This window comes from Bactrocera oleae, chromosome 6 (genome assembly GCF_042242935.1).
Source record: "Bactrocera oleae isolate idBacOlea1 chromosome 6, idBacOlea1, whole genome shotgun sequence".
NCBI classification, from domain to species: domain Eukaryota; kingdom Metazoa; phylum Arthropoda; class Insecta; order Diptera; family Tephritidae; genus Bactrocera; species Bactrocera oleae.
The window spans coordinates 74,271,672-74,294,610 of NC_091540.1; the positions used below are offsets into that span (position 1 = coordinate 74,271,672).

A 22,939-nucleotide genomic window follows, 5' to 3' on the forward strand; every position below is an offset into this window, starting at 1 on the left:
TATATACAATAGTTTGGATAATTCGTAGTCCAATATCACATATTTTCGGCATTAAACTATAGTATGTCTAATATTATACGTTCAGTTAATTTTGTTAAGCTATCTTATATATTGACCGATATATACGGTAAAAACCCAACCAAAGTTTGAAAATCTTATATTAGGGTTTTGGCACACTTCAAATGTAGTATTTGTGTAAAGTTTTATCCTGATACATTCATTGGTCATGAATGTCAGAATAAGGTTACCTATCGAATTTGGTTGAAATCGGTTGAGCAGGTCCGGAGACATGAATTTTCACCCAAATGTGGTTGGTGCCACGACCACCGTCAAATTTTGACCGCGGCTCCTATAAAACCTTCTCCTCTTGGGTGTAATATATTTATGGCGCATTCATTTATTGATTTATTGCGCTTTAAGTAGTTTTCAACAAAACCTTTATGTGGGAGTGGGCGGACTTATCATCCGATTTCATCCATTTTTGCAGTGTCGGTAGAAAATTTGGTTATAATAGCTTAAACTGTTTAGGGGATATGTACATTAAACCTCTTAAAGGGCGGGGCCCGCCCTTTTTTCCAAATGTTTTAGACCACAAGTGTTCCTTGCTACTACGATCCTCTGTACCAAATTACAGTTTTATATCTTAATTTAGTGCTTAGGTATGGCCTTTTATAGATTTTCGTTTAATGGCTTTTGTGGGCGTGGTAGTGGTCCGATTAGGCCCATCTATGTACTCCCTTTTTTGCCAAGAAACACATGTACCAAGTGTCATTACGATATCTCAATTTTTACTCAAGTTACCGCTTGCACAGACGGACGGTACGACGGACGGATCTATCTCGATTAGCTTTAGGTGATACAAACAACTTTTAGGTTGAACAAAACTATGATACTCTGTAGCAACATTTTGCAAGAGTATAACAAAAATATTCACAAATATGTACATACATATAAAAACATGTTTCTGTCTGTGACAATCTTATTGATTCCTTAGATAAAATGTTTTATTATTATGTTTAAGTTTAAACGTAAAACAAATATTTATAATTATCTTTGAATTTCTATAGTTAAGCCTGAATATATGAGGGTGCTCACAAAAACGTATTCTATATTTGGTTCTAAAAATTAATAAAATCGGTTTAAATTTTCCGTAGCCCTCATATACATACTATAATGATTTTTGTATCGATCAATATGTGTGATATTTCTCGATCGCAATAAAGTTTAGTGGTAATTAATTGATTTCTATTTTTACTTTACTTTTTATTTCTTGTTAGTTATTTTAAACAATATTTTTCTTACGAATTAATAATCATATAAAACAAAGTTGTGAAACTGTGGAAATGATTTACTTTAAAATAATATCTATAGATTTAAAAAAATATTTACCATGTATGAAATAATTTAAAGTTTTAAAAAAATAATTATGGTTGGATAAAAATTGAACTCATTTGGATCTTTTTTGTGCGAAATTAAATAATTACAATTTTTGAGAATTTATTTTGGTGTAAAATTTACTATTTATAATTTTGACAATACGAGTGTATATATGTACTGTACGGAATATATTTAACAGAAGCGGCAGCAATAAGCACAATCGCTGACATTTGGGAGTTGGAAGCCATGTTAGTATTGAGTATATATCAATAGAGTCAGTTGCTAACATGGTTTTAACGTGATACGACCGGCATTTGGAAAGCGCATTAGCCAACTCTTGGATAAATATTAAACCAGTTTTCTGGAATAATAAGTGCATAGTGTAAATAAATATGTTTATTAAAATGAAAACATCATAAAATTATTTACTGAAATTTTACAACTAATTGTAGACAAAAGTTCACCTATAGTTTGAATAAAAGAAAATTGTGGAAAGTCGTAGAAAGCTCATTGATAATTTCTCCATCATATATCAGCACCCGAAAAGGTTTATTGTAGGGACAAGTAGGCATTATAGCTAGGTACTTAGAAAATTAAATGTATTAAGAAAATTGCTACATAAATTGATTAAAACTTTAGAAGGGAAAGTCTAAAATTTAACTTTCTTCGATTCTTTAGTAAAAACTTAATTTATGCATATAAGATTGAAACTGTTGTGTTTAAATGTATTATGTTCCACTTTGCCACTGCCGTAGTGCACCTTCATAACAGTATGAATTGACTTGTATATGAATGTATATTTATACATGCATACATATGTCTGTATAAAGACATACATAACAAATAGAAAATTGTGTCAACTTTTTCTTCTTCGGTTGTAACTTCTTTTTTGTACACATTATTGTTGTTGGCGTGTATATGTTGGCATTGTAGAACGTTTATTGGAAGACGTTGCTTTTAACTTTTTATTCACTTATTATTTTTGAACTCTCTTTAACACGCGTTCTTCATTTAGAGTTTAGTCCCGGATGAATATTTAGGCATATCTTTTATTTCACATGTACATGTACCTATGTATTGAAATATGTACTTTACTCGAAATTCGAAGAGCAACAATAGGAAACATTTTGTTCAGGTTCTTCAACTAATTCTATGTTCAACAGTAATTTTATGTTTAAAAACTGTGCTGTTATAAAAAGATGTGCTTTTTAGTTGTTTCAGCTAAACATCGCAGTAAAAACACTTTGCTAATGCACCAAGTCTGTATCTTAATTAGATGAAAATCGGAAAAGAGCCAAGAAAAATTTATTCTAAACGGTAATTTTACATTCAAAAAGTGGGAAACATTGTGAATAAACATATGTCGGGGATTCTAGTTATTAAATATAACTTGAGCTTAAATTTTTGGACAATTAATTTTTTATATGTATTTACATAAACTATTTTTCTTTTCTCCACACTTTAAAGTCATTGAACTCAGAGTACAATTAGCAAGTATACTTGAACCATAAAATAGTCAAACGAGCTTTTGTACGTCGTGGAGATGAAACAAAATGTTTTTCATACAATATACTTGTATACAGTTTTGCAATAGAAATGACACTGAACTATTGGAAATAATGCTTACTATTGGTGGGCTGATTATGGGCTTCATTGTTGTCAACATTGTACTTGTAATAATTTTCCCATTCAATCAACCCAAGGGTACTGCAAAATGTGTCTTCTAATAAATTTTTCGTCTGTTCGCAGAAAACATAATGATGCACTATCGGAGCTGTTGATAAAATATGTATTTAATTTAGCTTTTAACTACAAAGTTGCCTCACACTTGAAAAGGGTATATAGCACCTAGAATACGTAAAGAATACTACAGCTTTTTGACTGATTGACTGAATTAGAGATTATTTTGCATCGTGATATTTTTTCAGTATTTAGCGTTAATTATCTCACTCTTAAAGAAAATTCAATAGTGAAACATTGCGAAGAAAATACACAATTCACTGACCAGCAATATCTTAATCTCACCCCTCTTTTGAGTACTTTGGATAAAAGTCGAACTGAAAACTTTCGACAATATAAAAACGTACCTAAAAGTGAGAAAAAAATATGAGTCAATAGTTATACAATATTTGTTAATTTCTGATAAAACGTTTGTGTTCTTGTGTTTTACAGAGAGTTTGTGGTTTTGTAACATAAATATGTATATATGTGCATTAGTAACATAACATGTTTATTGAGTATCTTTTACTTTTATTCAATGATAATAATTTCCCTATAAATAACCAAATCCACTGGTTTATATTATATAAGTCCCTGTTTAACGTTTTTTGCTAAACGAATGTACATTTGCAATGAGTATTGGATTAATTATGTATACTCCCGCATTTAATCCTTGAATCATAAACTTAAATGTAAAATAAAGTATCAACACTTTTCATAAGTTCACAGGAGAAGGAAAGAACAATTTAAATAGAAACCATTCTTATTGAAACAAAATTTGAATTTTGGTTATAACTTGATTACATCTGATAGTAGAAGCTTAAAATTTTGTACAAAATTTGAACAATAATTTTCTTATTGGGATACCAGTGTAATTTTATATTATTTTCAACTAAATTTTTAGATTCACTTCATAGTACAAAAACCTAACGAATATGCAGACAAGAGAAAAACCCCAAACATTATTTTGGGCCATTCTTTTTTGTTTGTTATGGTTAGTTATGACATCGGATGATGATTTGGCCGATTTCGATTTCGTAGACCTAAAGGAAATTGAATGGAATTACAACAGCGAGCAAATCAGAGATCAAGTAAATAATGCTGCTGATGATAACTTTATTCAAACTTTTGTAACTATGGGCGACTTGGAAGAAGAAAACCAAATTCGCCCTTTTAATTTGAGAGAACATGTTTTGAGAAGTGCACTTTCAAAAGCATTAACTAACGAGCACTTGCGTCAAAAATTTGTGGAAGTTATGCCAATATTACGTGCATTATCTCCTCAACAGCGATTAACATTGTCTGCGTTAATTTCAGCACAAATTAATTTAAAGGGTGACCAAGGCCTAAAGTTAGAACAGGTAAATTGTACCTACTAAGTTTCTTGTTTCTAATAATTTTATTATTTTGATTACTATGAAAGGTACGTGCGATGTTTGGAAATGACAAGAAACTGTTACTGCCAATTGTGTATGATATTGCAAATCTTGTACGTAATTCAGCTCAAAAGTATTTGAGTTTGGATCTCGATTCGACGAAACCAAATAACCAATCACAAGATATAGAACGTCGCATGGACGATGTATCAACAACAGAATTACTAGATGAAGAACATATTGAGAAAACGGACGGTTTATCTATCGTTAGTGGACAAAATAATAACGGAGTATCATTAGAGGAATTTTTCAGTGAAACTGGTGAAGAAATGTTAGATCCGCAAAGTATAAATGAGGAATTGCAAGAAGTATTGAATACAACTTCGCCCCCAATCGAACAATTTAGTACCTTTAATTCGATTAAGAATTTACCAAAGCGAACTAAACGAACGGCTACAACATCAGAGTTTGCACATAAATTAATTCGCTCAGATTTACCTTCAATCGATGATGATGATATTGGTGGTCGGGTTACTCGAAATATGATAAAACTGAACACCACAGCCTTTATCAATGCAAAAGATAGTGATTCTTTGACCAGCAGGAATCGATCTAACGGTATTGAATATCTAGATATCGGAAATGGAACACTTACTGAAAATCAACTTCAACATTCAAAGTTGCATCAAGAAGTTGAGAATCTTGCTTTTGCCAGTTTAAAAGAAATCGAAGTTAATCTACAAAACAATAATGAATCAATTGTAAATGGATTGGCCGAAATTTTACCCATACCTGAAGAGCTTATTGCAGGTCCACGATACCGCATTACAAGCAATAAAAAGCACCTCAGTCGGTCTAAACCAACAACAACGAAACGAAAACGAGGCCAAGTTTTGCCCATTCGTTCTAATATTGAAGCACAACACAACGGAGGCGGAAGTAATAACGGTGTTTTGCCACCCCAGAAATGTGAGAGGTTCACTTCTTCTATGTGCATTCGAACTGAGGACTATCCACTGTAAGCGCCCCGAAATTCTAAAGAAGCAAACTATATGCTATTATTTGCTTTAATTTCACGTAAAACACTTATTTAAAGTTGTAATAAAAATTTTGATAATTAATACTAATATATATAACTAGTTTGTAGCGTTGCTGTAAATTTCAACCATGCCCACAAATATTTTAAGTTTCAACACTGTTATAGGGTTTCTGGTTCAATTGGTTTTCTTTTTATAGTTTAAAATTTAATTTTCAAATTTTAAATTATTATTTGTTCGTAATTATATAACATGGCTCAATACCATATCAGAGATCTAATAATGGGTAGCATTCGACGCCATAAAAACGCTATGGTTGCTTTGTGGGCCGATTATCATGACAAGCATATTCAGTTAGATGTAACTGATGATATTGACGACTTTTCTATCCGTCGGTTAGTATAATAAATTAAATTGTAAAGTTTCATTATGAATGAAATTAACTTCAGTAAAGAAAACGAAGCCTCTGGAGGTGGAATGTGTCAGAGTATTGTTCGGTATGCGCGCCCTCAAAAGGCTCGTTCCGCATCTGGAGAATGGAAATATATAGTTAATACTGGTCAGCACACTCAAACGCTCAGATTGGAGAAATGCATGTAAGTATTTAAAATATCCCTTTTGATTTAAGAAGTTTAAATATTTTTGTTATTGATTTTTTCAAGCAGTGCACCCCAAGAGAGTTGCTCCTATTTGGCTCACAAATATCGTTCTCATTGTACTCAGGTCTATAATTACCATCGCTTGCTTAGTTGGGATAGAACACGTGGCTTACATGTGGATATATTCAAAGTACCTACTTGTTGTTCTTGTCAGATAGATGGTTTGCGGCAGCATTTTCCGTTCAAAGCAGATACCAAAACAAGACATTTTACAACAGCTTTAAATTCAGATGTTTATTCGACTATTAATGAAGAGCTCGACTACAATGACGAACAGGATGAGGATGATTTAAATTACCAACTCAATAATGGTCTCAAAGGAAATCATAAAAAGTATGATAACAATGAGTTACTGTTAGATAGTCGATTTAAACTTCAATCACCAAATCCAACATTGGGATCATATTTAATCCCACCAGGTGGCGAAGAAGAATATGATTTCATTGATTATAAGCAAGAACTTCAGCATAAACATCATAATTTTGGTTCTTCTTTAAGTACATCGGCCACTACGAAAAATATAATAAGGAACTCGCAACGTAGGCGGCCACATAAAAGACTGGGCCCAGCCAATACTTTCAATCAGGAACGTGTAGATTTGGATATTGCACCAAGTGAGCTGCATCAGAAGCAAGAGGTAAACTTTTCTGCTAGCTCTTTGGCCAAACTTAATAAGCGAATTCCACAAAAACGGCAACGTATTCATTCTGTGCTCCATACAGCTCCAACTAGCATCTCATCCATTACTGACACCGTTAACTCTCCCATTGCGGGGGAAAACCCAACTTCTTCAACAACGACCGTTAAACACCGAGTCGTTGAAAGTAGCAACAGCATTACCACCAATGCCCATCAAACGGCAAGGCCGAACTCGATCTATAACGGTACTCAACAAAAACCAAGTAATTACAGCTCCAACAACAAGGTTAACACACATTACCAATTTCTTGGAAATGCAGAGCAGAACTCAATGCCACGATTTCGCTCAGAAGCACAGCCAATTATTACATCAACCGCTAAAACCAGAAATAGATCAAAACCGTCAACAGCGCGTCACCCAAATCAGTGGAGTTTTTCGCAACATGAACAACCGACTTCCACGCAGCTTCCATACGTTCCTTCATTCCATGTAAACTCCATCCATAATCCTGAATATAATTCAACTGATTTTAGTAATTCAGCAGAAACTTCTCAAGTACCATCTGAGCCGGGTGTAAAAAGAATAAACTATAGCTATCATCCTATTATTGACTTTTTCGAAAATCAAAAGTACTCTACCGTCCTGGCGACAGTAAAAACAATAGGTGAACACAAGAAAACTGATGATAGTAGTGAGGGACAAATGTATCCTCATAAGATAATGAAACCACAGACTCCACTTGTATCGGAAGACTTAGGCGTCAACTCAAGAAATGAAGGAAGCGGACTGAGTTTGCGTGACAGAACCGGAAGTGCAGTAGATAATGTCAACAGATTTCATATAGATGACAATACCTGGCATCCGGTTCTAATAAAAATGAAAGGTCATTCTTATTAGAAAAATATTTCCTATTTATAGACATTTCACGATATGTGAGTATGGAACGTATAATACAATTTAATTATTCCCTTTATATTATTTATTATTTAATTTATTAAGCGTGTTTATTTAATTATTAATTTATTTTTTCGAACACGAGTTCTTTCATAGGAATGCATAGCAAATATCCATGTATATAAATATTTGGATTTGTTTAAGAACAATGATGACCAATAGAAATAAGCAAATGTTGTAGTTTAAGTAAACTCATATTTGAAAGAAACTTATGGAGAATTTCATTTCATTATACATAAATACATATAAAACTACAATTAGTGGAAAAGAAGATGAAATAAAAATTGTATGATATTTGTGAGTATGCATAAATAATAGGAAAACATTAAGGGTTGACCAAAGCCTGTTTCATAAATTTATAAATATTTTAACTTTTGACTAAAAGAAGTTACTAAAGGTTGTTTATAAATTATGGGTCAAAGATGTTTATGTAGTTATATGCATATCATGAATCATATACGAAAAATGAATAAAATCATTACTTATTATTATTGTTAATTTCTGCAGAAATAAAATACACTAATCAGAAGCGCGAAAATTATTATTAGGATGTATGAGGGTTCGGGGAACATATGGTCTGATTTCATAAATCTTTTGCATCAATTCACATTATTATTAATCATATAATGCTTTTAAAATATCTCACATAAAAAATATAATATTTTACATAAATTCATCCAAAGTAGCAGATAACATTATATTAGGTATGAGGGGTTAAAACAAGAACCGATTTCATTCATTTTCGACGCCAGATCACATTGTGGTCAAAAAGAAATCCGTTTAATTTCATTAAAAAACACACATCTTGACTAATAGAAACTGTACAGAGTCAACCGGATCATCATATTATTTTTATGGTAAAATTTAATGAATTTAAAGTTTTTCTCTAGACAGTTATCTCATTTTAAATAATTTTGAACATAGGGAAAGGCTATGTAAAGGTCGTGATTATTATTTGGCCACTGACCAAGAGCTGATTTCATTACAATCCTATATTTGTTTCTGACACTCCGTCCAATTATCTCACTTTAAGCAATTTTGAACACAATTAAGTTCAGCTTGATTAGTTTTCGAAATATATACATTCAACCTTTTAGAGGGCTGGTTCACCTTCACTTTTTAAACAATTTTAAACCACAGATGCCCCTGCTGCGATACCCTGTAGCAAATTTGAGTGTTTCAAGGAATTCAATTTGTCTCGTTATACTGATCATTTTGATACATACATTTCTATCTCGATTAGTTTTATGTGTTACAAATAATCGTTATGTAAACAAAACTTGCATAGGCTTCCCTACACGTTAATTGCATTCCTGCATGTGACTTTACTGCTGCATGGGACTTTATTGGCATACAGCTGTGCTTATTTAATTTGAATGGTTCATAAAAAATTGATTTGCGGTTTGAAAACACTTCCGCTTTCATAAAGTTGGACAGTGATTAATTGAAATAATCTATCTTCCTTTTGCTCAGTCTCACAAACTCTGTTTGTAACACATCTAACTATCCAGTTGGCTATTTTCACTTAGTAAAAAGAGAAGATATATGATATTTAGTATATAAATTACCTGTATAGGTAAAACCGTATACAGTTTAAATGTAATCAACGCACAGTGCGGTTGACAATGTTATCGTGAAAGTGAATAAAGCTGTACGGATAGCCATGAAAAATACAATTAGAATATTCGCGCTAAGCTTTTGGTTTTTCAAAGTGTGTATCGCTATCAAGTTGAAAGGGTTGTCACTTGGAACTCTATCTGACAGAGTACCATTTCATCTACAAGGTATTAATTCGGAACAAATTGCAAATAATGTGATGCATATAATTCTGCCTTCACAAATATTTTCATTTGTTAATCAACATTTTTTATCAAGCAGGCGTTCAGCAAGCACCAGAGTCAATGAACCGCGTGTCAATGCCAGAGTTAATGAAAGTTTCCACTCTAACAATTGGTGCAACAAGTAGCAAGTGGCCAAAGAAAGTGAACGAAGTAAAAAAACAGCTGGCGGACATAAAACTAAACCAGAAAGTACAAATGCAAACGCATAAACGTATGCACAAAAAACTTGTAAGTGATTCAAACACAACGGGTTTATCATCATTAAAGACTCGGCTCCAATATATACCGATGTTGACAGCATCCACTACACTGCCGCGCGAAGTCTTAGCATCAGTTCGTAAAAACAAGAAACTACATGATCAGCGGAAACAGCAGATACAACGGGCAGTACACCGCCACAAAAAGTTCACAACACATACTGTGGTTATGAAGGTGGCAAACAAACAAAACAAGTTTCGACGAGGCAACGATCATAAAAGTCTGTCGCAAAAATGGCGGAGTAATCGTATTCGTCGTGAATTACAGGAAGCGTTTAACTCTAAAGGCGAACCAAAAATTAAAAAACAACCATCTACTTCGGAGTTAGTCGATAATGCAAATTTGATTATTCGAAAAGGGAGTTTATTGTTATTGCACATGGATAATCTATTGAAGGATGCCAATTTTCTTTTGAGTAATGAAGTAGATTTGATAAAATGGAACTCAAATTACAATATGAAAAGATTAACTCCACAAAATTTCCCGCAAAATGATTTCAAAATTGTATACGCCAAAACTCAAGAAGAAAATGAACGAAAAAGAGATTGTTATATTTTAAGCGGCATATGTACAAAGCAACCTGATCGGAAAACGACTGATAGGCTTCTCTATGAAGATGTCATAGCAAACATCAGAAATATGCAACATTCACAAAATATCCATTGAATGGAGAAGGAGCAAACTATAAGAGATATAATAAAGTTAGGTTAAGTTAAGTTAAGTTGTAATATATAACAAAATTGTTATTTCATTTCAGCTTTCGATTCGATTTATACATAACAACAATGGAAGCTCCAAATTTTTGGAATCTTATAAGTTATTGCACTGTTTAGTGAAATCTAAACATTCAATTAGAGAAATTCGTCTTGTAAGGCGTTTTTATATCATATATTTATGTTTATTAGTGAAGTTTCTCTGAAAAGGATCTAGAGCCATGGGTATAGCTGGTATTTATAAGTGAAAATCATTAAACCAAAATTTAAAGGTTATGAAATCTTTTTAAAATATTTAATCTTTAACTTCAACCATGCCTTGCTCTCGTGTTCATTTGACTTTACAATTAATAACTTAAGTCTTCGAAAAGTTATCGAAATAAAGTTTAAACTTCTGATATATGGGATACTGCTATTAAAACTAGAACATCCATTACAATTACATGTTTTCACAATATTAAACTTCCTGAAGTAAGTCTAGCCCAATAAATGTTTTAAAAGAACTAAAGACAATTTTACACATACGTACATATATTCGTAATTTCCAAGGAATTCAAGATTTGTTTTCATTTAAATAAATTCGGTTTCACTTTTGGAAATATTTTGCGCAACTTTTATGTTTTGGAAGTAAAATTAAGTACAATTAATGATCGGTCATGCAAGAAGTAAATTTACTTTGACTAGTTATCAGCAACAATTGCATACTCGTACATACGAGTGTAAATCGAAGTAAGCAGTAACACTAGGCACGCACGAAATTTTTCAAGAACGCGCGACATTAATGGAAAAGCATGTAGTTATATACATACATAGAAGTAGATAATTACAAAGAATCACAAGGTTTAATAGGCATGCAAGTACCCACCTCAGTCGTAAAAAAGCTCTGAAATTTTCAGTCCGGCCCACATTTTAGTCTAATAGAGAAAACAAGTAAAGGTTTGTATGCTTGAGCTATTGTCAAAGAGCGGTGGAGAAGAACATTATCCGACGAAACCTTGATGGGGCTTATAATTAAAACTAAAAAAAACTTATTTATTTATCAATTTTCTTAACATTTCCATTGTTTAACAAAATACACGTCATTGTTGTAGGAAAACTTTTTTATTTTTCGTGTAGGTATAATCAACAAGTCGACTTTCTGGAGATGAATGCTTATAAAAGCGCAAATAGTCATTTTGTAGTTATCAGTTGTCATTGTTATACGGTAACATAATAAACGGAGGAAACTCTATTAATATTATTTAATTTATTAGAAAGTTTTAAAGATATTAGTCGAAAATATAAAACAATAAAATAGTATGGCTCTACTAAAGTGTAGCCAGGTGATGTCTATAGTTTTGTTATGCACAATGATACTAGCGGAAAATTCAATTCATGCGGCGCCTAATTCCGAGCAAGTTATAGCATCCAGTCAATCAGATGACTTAGATAGTGGTGTTTATAGCGAAAAAGACGATTTGCAATCGTCTTCCTCCATTGGTTATGGGTACTACTCGTACCCTTACTTGAGTGGTGGTTTCTATGGGGGATACAATCCATATTATGGTGGCATATACGGTTTAGGTGAGTTTTTTATATACTACATTCAACTTTCAAAGTTGGAATGAGAGTATGATAGGTAGTAATATTAATGCAACGATTTAAAGACGAAAACAGTTTTTATTGAATGTTAATCACAAATTAATAACATAGTTTCTATTAAGATTAATCTGAGAATTACAGCTTAATAACCTTACTCTATCCAATATTCCCTATTATAGTCTGCGCATAATTTTATTATGTTATATTTACATACATATATATAATGAAATTTTTTAATAGCGATTGGGTATTATACAGGTTACCCTTATTATGGTGGCTACTATGGCGGTCATCATGGATTTCATGGCCATTACTGGTAAAGCGATATACTGGAATTCGTCTATATGAAAGTAAAAATTTTGCACAGTTTTGATCAACAAATAATAAAATTCAAGATCATTAGTATTAATCAAAGTATTGTACTTACCTATAAAAAATATTAAATCATATGTATTTGGCACAACCGCTAGTTGAAATCATGTTGCAAGATTCTCATACAATTATAAATTAAAATATATATTTCTTGCCGAATATTAATAAAATCATAAAAAAATAAATTAGCGTATCCAATAAAGAAATAAAAATTAATCTATTGTAATAAAGACAAAAATGGTGCCGAATTTGATATTAAAAAGTTATTAATAAAATTATAATAAAAAGTACATTTATTGAAAAACTACTTTCGCATCCGTTTATTCAATCAATTAAATAATAAAAAATCTTAAATTTTCAAGCCAAAATACAAATGTATTTCTAATACCTTTATTATAATGCAAATATCGGTGGGCTCACAAAATATTGTAAATAAAATCGTTACACACGGTTATTCGGTTGACAGAAATTAATAAGCGTTTTAACAGATAAAACTTAATCGAGAGATTTTGTTTCAAATATCTGCATTTAGTTTAAGACTCTAAATTATACATCTTCCATTTTTGATTTTGTTATATATGGTATCTATGCCTTGGTAAGTTACAATAAACGTATTGTCTTCAATATTCAATATTTAGCTATTATAACAACATTAGATGCTCCACAAAAAAAGTGTTAACCGATTTCCTTTCACTTCTTGATCTTCTTAAAGTGTACTCGCCTTGAATTCCAATTTAATGTCAATTTTTACAGGAACAAGCAAATTTTATATATAAATACTTGCGTGTGTAAAAATATATTGTATAGATACTTTCAACTGCTTAAACGAGTTCGCTGCTTAAGTCTTTTGAATAATCGCTGAGTATAAATGTGTAAAACACATAGAAAACATGTACAAGTAAATAATTTTTTTTACTGTTAAGAAGCAAGGAAATGTCGTCTTACATGATCGAAGGCACTGACCTTGTAAACTCGTTTGATGAAACAAATAAATGGGATACGTACATTCGTAATATTCTTTCGCGTTTTGCTTTTCTTTTAAATGTAGCATATAAAGAATTTTTTGAAACTCTGGATACAAAAAGCTAAGAACAGAGCCGTTCCAAAGCACGTATTAACATTTAAAATTGATTCCTCTCATCATTTTGAAAATTCGTTTATATACTCACGCCATACTTTTATATCCTACCTGTATATCATCCTAACTATTTTTTGCTATTTATGATTGTAATACATATATTCATATGTATTTTTGCCAATATTATATATGTAATATATAAAGAAAATATTCTACTTTCCAGTATAGGCAACCTACTAAAATGTCCATTTAATTTCTTTTCCAAATATTGACATATGTACATATATATACAGTATAAGGTCAACCCGAAGTTTGAAAGTCCTTGTATTTAGTATATGGAGCCCTTTATGATCCTGAACAGAAACGAGTAAATTTAGTAAAAAAACAAGAAATAATGTTAACTTTGGCTGCTCCGGAAATAGAATACCCTTCACGAATAAAAAAGGTTTCTATACATGAACTTGATTTGGATAGGTTACTTTGTATGACAGTTATATGCAATAGTGAACCGATCAGAACAATATGTTTAGAGATTATAGCGTGGACTTGGACTTTGTAAAATTTCTCAAAATTAAGGAACTGGTTTGCGTATTTGAAGCGTAATCAAATGCTGTATTATGAGCTCCGAAAAACGGCTGAAGCCATTAATGGAGAACGCTCCGGACAACAATTCATAAAATTAAAGCGAGCGATGGTCGAAAAACACCCGGAATTTGTGACTTATATTTTTTTAGAACTTCCAGTTCTCTTTATACTACATCTATCGGTCAATTTGTAGACAATCTGAATGAAATTTAGATATAATCTCTTTCTAATAATAGTGTGTCCTTCTTTCTTAAATGAATACTTTGCTTAGTTTAATATAAAGTTTTGCCAAAACCTGAAGCCGTTCCTCCGCCTTTGTTGCTTTCAAGTTGCAAGAGTATGAAATGTTCGGTTACTCCCGAACTTAGCCCTTCCTTAATTGTTTACTTGTACAACTCTTACGTGGTGACATTGCTTTGCTGAATTACATGAATTTTTGAATATTAAGATTAATTTTAATATGTATAATCAATGTCTTGTTAATATTAGCAAACCATCTACATTATGTGTGAATAAAATTAATTAAACAATGTGATATTAAAATATGATCTAATAAACAAAAACACTTAAGTATAAATTTATGACGCAATGGAAAACATTAAAACAAACAATATCAAGCTACAAGCTAAGACTTTAGTAATGTGAAAGGAAGATTCAGTTTTGATTCCAACTTTAGATTGTTGTTTGCTCTTCTTATGCTTTTATGCTTTTTCTAAATTGAGTAGGCTAGTTATTCGTTTTTCATCAGGTTAAATTTATTCTAGTAAATGAGACGTTACAGCTATTATGTGTAGTTAATAAAAAATAAAAGAACGCCTACAAAAGAGAAATAAAATTTTAAATTGCTAATATAATAATTAAATTTGAATCGTCTTTTAAATTAGACATTTTTAAAGCTTTGAGTATTTAACATCTATTTTATACTTCAATTCCAAAACCCAATGTGCATGTAGGAGAAAACTAAAAATCTCTTTCAATAATTTGTATATTAAATCGTTATCAAAATAACTTTTATTTCTGGTACTACTGGAAGATAAGTTCTTATTTTTCATTACAAATTTATTTAAGGGATTATTTTATAAATGTGTAAGCGAGCTGTTTTTTTGTAGATCATACCACGTCAGCAAGTCAATGAACAGTTTGTTGGCAGTAAGCATAAAGTTGTTTTTGTTTTATGAATATCAATGATGCTGATATTCTAGACAGTTTTCTGCACGCATCAGTGACAAGCACTTCTCAAAAAACATAAATACAACAAGCACATTCGTAATACTCGTATTTGATTTTAAAATCTCCTCGAGTTCACCTCGCTTCAACTAATGAGCAAAGAAACAAAACTGAAACTGTGTGTAATTCTTTAATTTACGTCTGCGTTCAATATAATCGCACACAAGTATATTATTTTAGTCGTAATATCTATAAAAACGAGATAAATTCAAGCGGTTATAAGTGCAAAACTGTAAAATATGTATTAATATGTTCACGTATTAAGGAAACACGAAGGAATTTAATGATTTTCAGCAGTTGATATATGAACCTTAAAATTTTTTAAGTATTGTTTTTGGAAATATGGTGAGTTGCAACTGAACATTGTGAAATATTAAAAATAAAAAGTGAATATAAAAGTAGTATCATATAGCATTTCGATGCTTTCATGTAGTTATATATATATTAAGATGAGAGATGTAAACAAAGCAGCATATTTTTTTAATTTTGACAGTGTAACGCTAATTAAGTTATGGTATGGGTAGATAATACTATAGCTTTACTAAAAGTAATTGCTTCATAGTTTTGAATACCGTAAAGAAAATCCAAAAGTAAAAGTTACATATTTTCTAAATATGTATCTAAATGCTTTGATTAGTATAACAATGAAAGAACTTTAGAATATTTGCTGATAATACCAAGTTTATTACACACAAAAAAAAGTTATAAAATTTTGTTTCATTAAAAAAATTAAATGCATAAAAACAAATACACTCTGAGCTGAGTAGCATGAAGTTATTGTCTAACGAGTAAGTAATCTGGCCGGAAACACATTACGAACGTTAATAATGATACGCTACGACCATCAAAATGACTGACTGGTCAGACTTGCAACCCTGAACTAGCATTTTTTACGCTCCATGAACGGTAATCTATGTGTGTTCGAATATAACTATGTCAGACATTAAATATATTAACATAATTATACTTCCTAAAACAAACATCCTTTCAAACATATTTTATAACAGCGCAATTTGTGGTGACTAATTTGGTCAAAGCTCAAATTTAAAAACAATTTTTTTAACTGAGCTCCTCCCCACTGACTTTTAAAAAAGTCTAAACAATCATTACTGCAATGTATATTCAAATGGAATTAAATAAATAATAAATTAAAATCATCTTGTTGGACATCATATTTAATTATTTAATTATTTGATTTTTATTTTTCTCATTTCATTAGTACACATTTTATTAGATATTGTTTCGAAAACTCGATAAAGTATTACTTACATGAAGTTCAATGCTTTTGCTTTAGTAATTTCATTAGTGAAACATGTATTTCTGAATGTAGCTACTTGAATGTCAATCAACTTCTCCCAGTTAGGCATTTGGCTAAATCGAGATACATGATGCTACCCACTCATATGTATAAGATAAATCTTAAATATATTAAAATTTATTTAAAAATGTAAGTATGTACTTTTTTTTTGGATGGACTCTATTTGAAACTTTGTAAATGGCTTAGTAAAATGTTTACCTTTTTCAGGAAATTAATATAAAAAGATAATTATAATATGTGAATAAAAGTGTAAAATAAATATTGCACGTATATACACTATTTTATATTTCTTAAAATATATAATATCAATACACAACTTTCTATTAATGTTACAAAAATATTTTGCTTTTTCAGATCTTCTTATTGGGTATTTACATCTTGACAGCGTTGACATCAAGTACGCTGGCACAGTATGACTATACATTAAAACGCGGAGGTTACAATTATTTCCCACCAGAAGTGCCTTTTACCGAAGCACCACCACCCAAGTCTTCAAATTTACAAGTATCTACCTCTGCACCAACATTTTTGGACAAAACTTCAACTCCGACTCTGGGATATATATATACAAAACCAAATGTGTCATTCACTCTGCCTACAACAATCAAGATCAGTACTACTTCAAAGCCTCCATCATACTCCAGCGAATTATCTACACTTGTTCCAAATTCGATAGGATATGAATACGCACTTCCGGCTATTTCATTTACCTACCCGGCAATTAATTCCAAAAGTAATCTAACAACGTTTTCATCGCTATTACCAAAAACAAACAGTTCCTCTTCTCCAAGACCGCCGTCACTGCTTTCTTTAATTCCAACCTTTAAAACAAAAGGATCAGTATTAAAGCCACCTCCCTCTCAAACAAAGTCTTCGGGATACACATACCCACATCCTGTTATTCCATTTATAATTCCGAAAGAAGAGGATTCACATCCCTCGGAGGATCCAAGCATATCGTCAATACCATCAACAAATGCAACCTCTTCTCCAAAAACAAATGGATACACCTATACGCCACCTTCTGTTTTATTTACAATTCCACCAAGAATTATAAAAGATAAACGAACAGAACTACCAAAATTTAAAGGATATTTCTATCCTAAGCCCAAAGTGTCTTTAACCCTACCAAACATATTTCCGAAGTCAAAAGACATTCTTAAGAGAAAACAAGGAATTATCCTTAAAACTCAAATTAAGGCGTATACTGAGGTATCAACTGATCGTTCGGCTAGTACAACATCACCAACACCATCGACAGGCTACTCGTATTCACGGCCGGAAGTGCCGTTTACATTACCACCCAAATACTCGACTAATCCACCATCTGAAGTGCAGGTAACAAAACCAACGAGCTCCTCTTCTAAATCAATAAGTTCTCCAGAAACATCACCTCTTAAACAATCTAATGGATATGTTTACACACGACCTGATACCCCTTTTAAGAATCCACCTGATATTACTTTTACTATTCCTTCAAGTACCACAGATACTAATCATTCACCGTCAAAGATGTTAGGATATTCGTACAAACCGCCTAAAGTTCCATTTACAACACCACAAGAAACGTCAACAACGCACCCACCACCATCTTCCATATTATTAAAATCACAGAAACAAACTAAACCTGTCGTTAATTCTAATTATCTGGGACCTCCTGAGGTGGGTTACTCATACCCTAAACCAGCCATACCCTTTGGATTCTAAACGTCTTCATCGCTTTGGTTTTATGTATTTTCACTATTTCATATATCTCTCTCTCTATATATACGAGTTTATACATATATATATATGTTAAATATATGTACAGAATATAAACAAATAAAAATATATAACAACTGAAATGGAAAACTACTAATAAAAATAAAAGTTATCGTTAAATTTTAATTCCATTGCGAAATATATTTTATCCAAAACACAACGCATGTTTGTAATGAAAATAATAATGATAAATATGTCGGTATATTTGGAAGAAATCTCATCTTTACTTGTTTACTACAGAGAAGCTATGTACATTGTTCAATATTTTATATGTACGTTAACTTTCAAAGGGTCACTGGTGACATTTATAGAATTAATTGTCATATGAGCTTTTAGTAGTTTTGGCAAATACTCATAAGATCATAGTTGTTTTATTAATTTTGTTGACATTTTCAGAAGATATGTTTGTGATACAAATTCAAAGAAAAACTGCATATACTTAGGCATTTCAAAAGGAGTAATCATACTTGATGCTAGTATACATTTAGGCTTGTAAATGTTTCTTGTTTGTGGATAGGTTTGAATTAAATCACTGGATTATATTAAATACAGTTAAAACTTTTATAACGAAACTCCATTTAACGAAAAACTCAATATAACCAGAGAATGTTAGTGGGCTTTTACACACAGACTCTTTTGTAACCCAAACCGGTTTATTGTGGGCGAGGGGACGACGAGGAAAGACGAAGGGACCGTGCCACTCGTGTTCGGGTGGCACGCTTTGTGTTCTTGTTCGTAACAGCTCGCTGCTACCCTTTTCAGCATTCCTTTTCACTTTAAAATTCTTTGAACGGTTGCAAGAGCGCTCGGTTTCAAATGAATCTGTTATCTATTTTTTGTATGTAATATGCAAATATGTATGCATGGAATAATAGAAATATTTTGAAAAATTGTAAATAAGGAGAACATTAAGATACTCAAAAATATTCAATTTACAATTTTAATAACACACCGCATAACCGCAAAGAATTTAGTTCGAATATCATTTTATTTAAAACAAGAATTGTAACTAATTCAAGGTTGCTTTATAATAAATAGAAAAAAAATATGGAATACAAAAATTATGGGATTTTAATACTTATTAGGAAATTCCTGTTATAAATTTAGCGTTGAAAATATTAGTAGCGGGTATTCAATACATTCTGTTGGATTAGGGAATTCCCGTCTTAAGTATTTCTTTGAAACTATTAAGTGGGTATTATGCATATTGTTCTACCGTATGCATGGTAATTCCTTGCAAGCAAAATATGAGACCACGACATACAACTGAAATATGCAACACACTCTAAGTGTTGCGTAGCCGAAACGCACAAGCATTTGCGAAAATTTATGAAAGGGAATGACAGAAAAATTAGACTCGAGTTGCTGGACTCTTTTTGCTCGTGTTAATGAACAGGGCGACACCAAAAGAGAACTTGCCGAAAACGAGGGTCAAAAGCGTCTGTGTGCCAAAGCCCACTTGATAAACATTCTCTAATACAACGTAGAAAAAACTATAGTCGGTTTGGTTAACATTATTATTAGCTTATACTATATTTAAGCATCTATGAAGCGTCACAGGCACTCTTTGCAACGAAATAATCAATTTAACTTTAAATGCAGTAATTGACTGAGAACCATAAATAGTTCTATGAAATATAATGAACAACTGAGTAATTACCAATGCAAATGTATACCACTACTATTACATTTTAAAATAAAACATTAGAGGGCACTTTGTATATTATTACGTGTATGTGTATTGCATTATTTAATAAAAATCATGACTTTTTTTTTTAAATAAATAAAAAATAATTAAAATACTTATTCCTCGATTATTAGTTGTTATACGTCTTCTCTTCGTAATAAAGTATAACGAAACTCTTAATAACAGAAAAAGTATCCGGTACCTGACTTATGTTATGGAAAGTTTCTCATGTTTTTCATATCTTCATGCATTTATATACATATGTTGGTGCTTTATATGTACAACTCCAAAAACTAGGAATTTTGTTTGATTTAAAGAAATAAATATAATATTTGTTTAATATTCTTCGTATAACGAAAACTCTTAATAACGGAAAAAGTATCCGGTACCTGACTTATGTTATGTAAAGTTTCACATGTTTGACATATCTCCATGCATTTATATACATATGTTCGTGCTTTATAGGTACAACTCCAAAAACTAGGTATTATGTTTGTTTTAAAGAAATAAATATAATATTTGTTTAATATTGTTCTTATTTTCGGTTAGGCTAATAATAATTATCACACAAAATTCAATACTTCAGTTCCTCAATTTAGCCATAAAAGTCAAAATATTGACTTCTAGTTTCTAAGCTTATAACAAAAATAAATGAAAATGTTTCATTTGCGATATTACGTTATTTTAATCATACAAGACTAAATCGAGTCATATAAATTTTAGAAAAGCATATCTCAAATTCGGTGTTAAAGTAAGTATGTCTTGATGGAGCAGGTTCTCTAGATTAAGAATATTTCACTTTCATGTTATTAATAACATACGAGTACTTAATTCCAATATTTCATCCCCCAAATATCCCAATATAATATAAAGAAAACAATGTTTCGATTGGATTATTTATTATTAGTTTTCTTCATTTACGCCAATAATTTTCATATATTTCTGATTTAGTATCGGCGACGACGATATACGCGGCGACGAGCAGTTTTGTAACGGTAACCATCACTAGAAGAAAAGCTATGGGCAGGAGCAGATTCTGCATAAGAAGGTTCAGCGTATGATTCAGACTGATAGGATGCAGCTGGCGCATATGTTTCCGATTGATAAGATGGGGCAGCAGAATAAGAAGAAACTGCAGAAGATGCAGCTGGAGGCAAGTATTCAACGGAAGGTGATGAAGCTGCTGGAGGCAAATATTCGCTTGAAAGAGCATCACGACGCTGACGATGACGGTATACTACACGTCTTTGAGTTTTGTAGCGGTAACCGTCCGATGAGGAGAAACTATGCGCAGCAACAGGATCCGAGGCTGCATATTCTGGTTCGGCTAGGACACTAGGAGCAAAAACATTATAGCTTTGCTCTGGAGCGCTGTAAGATGGATCCGATACTGGAGCACTATAAGTCTGTATTGGAACGGAAGCAGCAGCTGCATAAGTTGGTGGAAGGTATTCATTGCTTAAGTGGCTAACATCAGCGGTAACAGATGCCACCAAAAGACCCGCGAAAAAGTAAATTTTCTGGAAGAAAAAAAATCATTAATATATCATACTTTCGCGAAAAGATCTGTTATTCAATCTTATGACTTCAATCCAATATGACTTTGTCCGTATGTTTATTATTTTACCATTTTGAATAGTTTATCTCCTAATCCGTGAAGAAACCAATTGAAAGTGATACTTTGTCCGAAAATTTGCTGGTTTTATAGTCTGCGTAGAATGATGCGCGAAGCTGTCGCAACAGCATTGCTTCAAATAAGTAAACAAAAGTGACACAAACGTACAGCTGCAGATTATGCAAGCAATAAAGAAATAATTTTAGTTTCTAAACCAGTTCTATTGTGATTAGAATTAAATTTGCCTTATGACAAAATTACAATAAAAATTTCAATCCCCCTTTTAGACTAAATTATTAAAACCACTCAACATGTAGTATCCTGCAATTTGATACCTTTGGACGAACTCGACAATTTAGTGTTATAATTAAATGCTATTGCTATTATAAAATTTAAGTAAATTTTACATTGACACATAAATAAAAACATCAGATTTTTCATTATAACACCTCTCGTAATAATACGCACAAAAGAAAATTGTTCGGAACCATGATTTTAATTTTTGTAGTTAGTCTATTTGAATTAATGTACCTTGCCATTAGTTCCTTGTCTTAACGTGAGTTTCATAACCACTCTTAACACTTTCAATATACTCGTACACACGTGTTTGTATGTAAATATTGCAAGTTTTGCCTAAATGTCTCGAAAAATATATGCATGGAATTAATGGTAATTTTTAAAGACTTATTTTGTAAGGTATTTAATTTACTGCCAATTTTACAAAAAAGACATGTTTTATTCATTATTAAATTTTATTACTTATGAAATCCATATCCATACTAACCCATATTAATATATTATAATATGTCAACGTATGTTTGTATTCTGCGCTTTCACGCCGAAAGTACATAGGTGATCGTTATGAAACTATGTACACATATTTATAATGATATTAAAAAGAATATATGGTACTTATTATTACTAAATTTATATTTTTTAACAAATGGTGAAAAAAATAATTTTGGTAGATATGATTTTTTGTGAAATAAGTTTGAAAATTGAACAAATTTATTTTGGTAGAAATAATTGTTTGTTGAAAAATTTGAAAACCAAATACATCGAAAGCGTCTTCGTTATACATACATATTTATATAAATTAGATAAAGTTAGGTTTTTCTGCACCAGCACCACGAAGATGATC

General features: G+C 31.4%; 4 protein-coding genes across 8 annotated transcripts; 3 read left to right on the forward strand and 1 right to left on the reverse strand.

Moving 5' to 3' along the window:
• Positions 1-1,651: 1,651 nt before the first annotated feature.
• NT1 (Neurotrophin 1) lies at positions 1,652-8,291 on the forward strand. 5 transcript variants are annotated; one of them, XM_036363744.2, is made up of 7 exons: positions 1,652-1,759; positions 4,001-4,457; positions 4,520-5,490; positions 5,782-5,904; positions 5,959-6,105; positions 6,172-6,805; positions 6,891-7,479. In XM_036363744.2, the coding sequence occupies exons 2-7, from the start codon at positions 4,032-4,034 to the stop codon at positions 7,299-7,301; spliced, it is 2,712 nt and encodes a 903-aa protein (XP_036219637.2). In that variant the 5' UTR covers positions 1,652-1,759; positions 4,001-4,031; the 3' UTR covers positions 7,302-7,479. The 5 variants fall into 5 exon arrangements, with proteins under 5 accessions (XP_036219637.2, XP_036219632.2, XP_014093158.3 ...); XM_036363739.2 differs by having other exon boundaries at positions 6,172-8,291; XM_014237683.3 differs by having other exon boundaries at positions 6,175-8,291.
• An 863-nt stretch (positions 8,292-9,154) lies between these two features.
• On the forward strand, positions 9,155-11,126 carry LOC106619554 (uncharacterized). Its single transcript, XM_070111615.1, has 3 exons — positions 9,155-9,546; positions 9,641-10,562; positions 10,619-11,126. Exons 1-2 carry the CDS (start codon positions 9,426-9,428, stop codon positions 10,525-10,527), a joined length of 1,008 nt encoding a protein of 335 aa, XP_069967716.1. The 5' UTR covers positions 9,155-9,425; the 3' UTR covers positions 10,528-10,562; positions 10,619-11,126.
• A 4,335-nt stretch (positions 11,127-15,461) lies between these two features.
• Positions 15,462-18,622, forward strand: LOC106619540 (mucin-2). The gene is made up of 2 exons (XM_036363751.2): positions 15,462-15,762; positions 17,090-18,622. Exons 1-2 carry the CDS (start codon positions 15,760-15,762, stop codon positions 18,440-18,442), a joined length of 1,356 nt encoding a protein of 451 aa, XP_036219644.2. The 5' UTR covers positions 15,462-15,759; the 3' UTR covers positions 18,443-18,622.
• Positions 18,623-21,065: 2,443 nt separating this feature from the next.
• Positions 21,066-21,908, reverse strand: LOC106619550 (DNA translocase FtsK). Its single transcript, XM_014237681.3, has 2 exons — positions 21,811-21,908; positions 21,066-21,703 (listed from the first exon to the last, which is right to left on the reverse strand). The coding sequence occupies exons 1-2, from the start codon at positions 21,811-21,813 to the stop codon at positions 21,131-21,133; spliced, it is 576 nt and encodes a 191-aa protein (XP_014093156.1). The 5' UTR covers positions 21,814-21,908; the 3' UTR covers positions 21,066-21,130.
• Positions 21,909-22,939: the final 1,031 nt, after the last annotated feature.

Bases quoted from the DNA above. Each gene is read 5' to 3' on its own strand.
- NT1 (XM_036363739.2), top strand. From the start codon at position 4,032: ATGCAGACAAGAGAAAAACCCCAAACATTATTTTGGGCCATTCTTTTT. The intron at 4,458-4,519 runs GTAAATTGTACC...TTACTATGAAAG, and splicing joins AAGGCCTAAAGTTAGAACAG to GTACGTGCGATGTTTGGAAA. The intron at 5,491-5,781 runs GTAAGCGCCCCG...ATACCATATCAG, and splicing joins CGAACTGAGGACTATCCACT to AGATCTAATAATGGGTAGCA.
- LOC106619554 (XM_070111615.1), top strand. From the start codon at position 9,426: ATGAAAAATACAATTAGAATATTCGCGCTAAGCTTTTGGTTTTTCAAA. The intron at 9,547-9,640 runs GTATTAATTCGG...TTTATCAAGCAG, and splicing joins AGTACCATTTCATCTACAAG to GCGTTCAGCAAGCACCAGAG.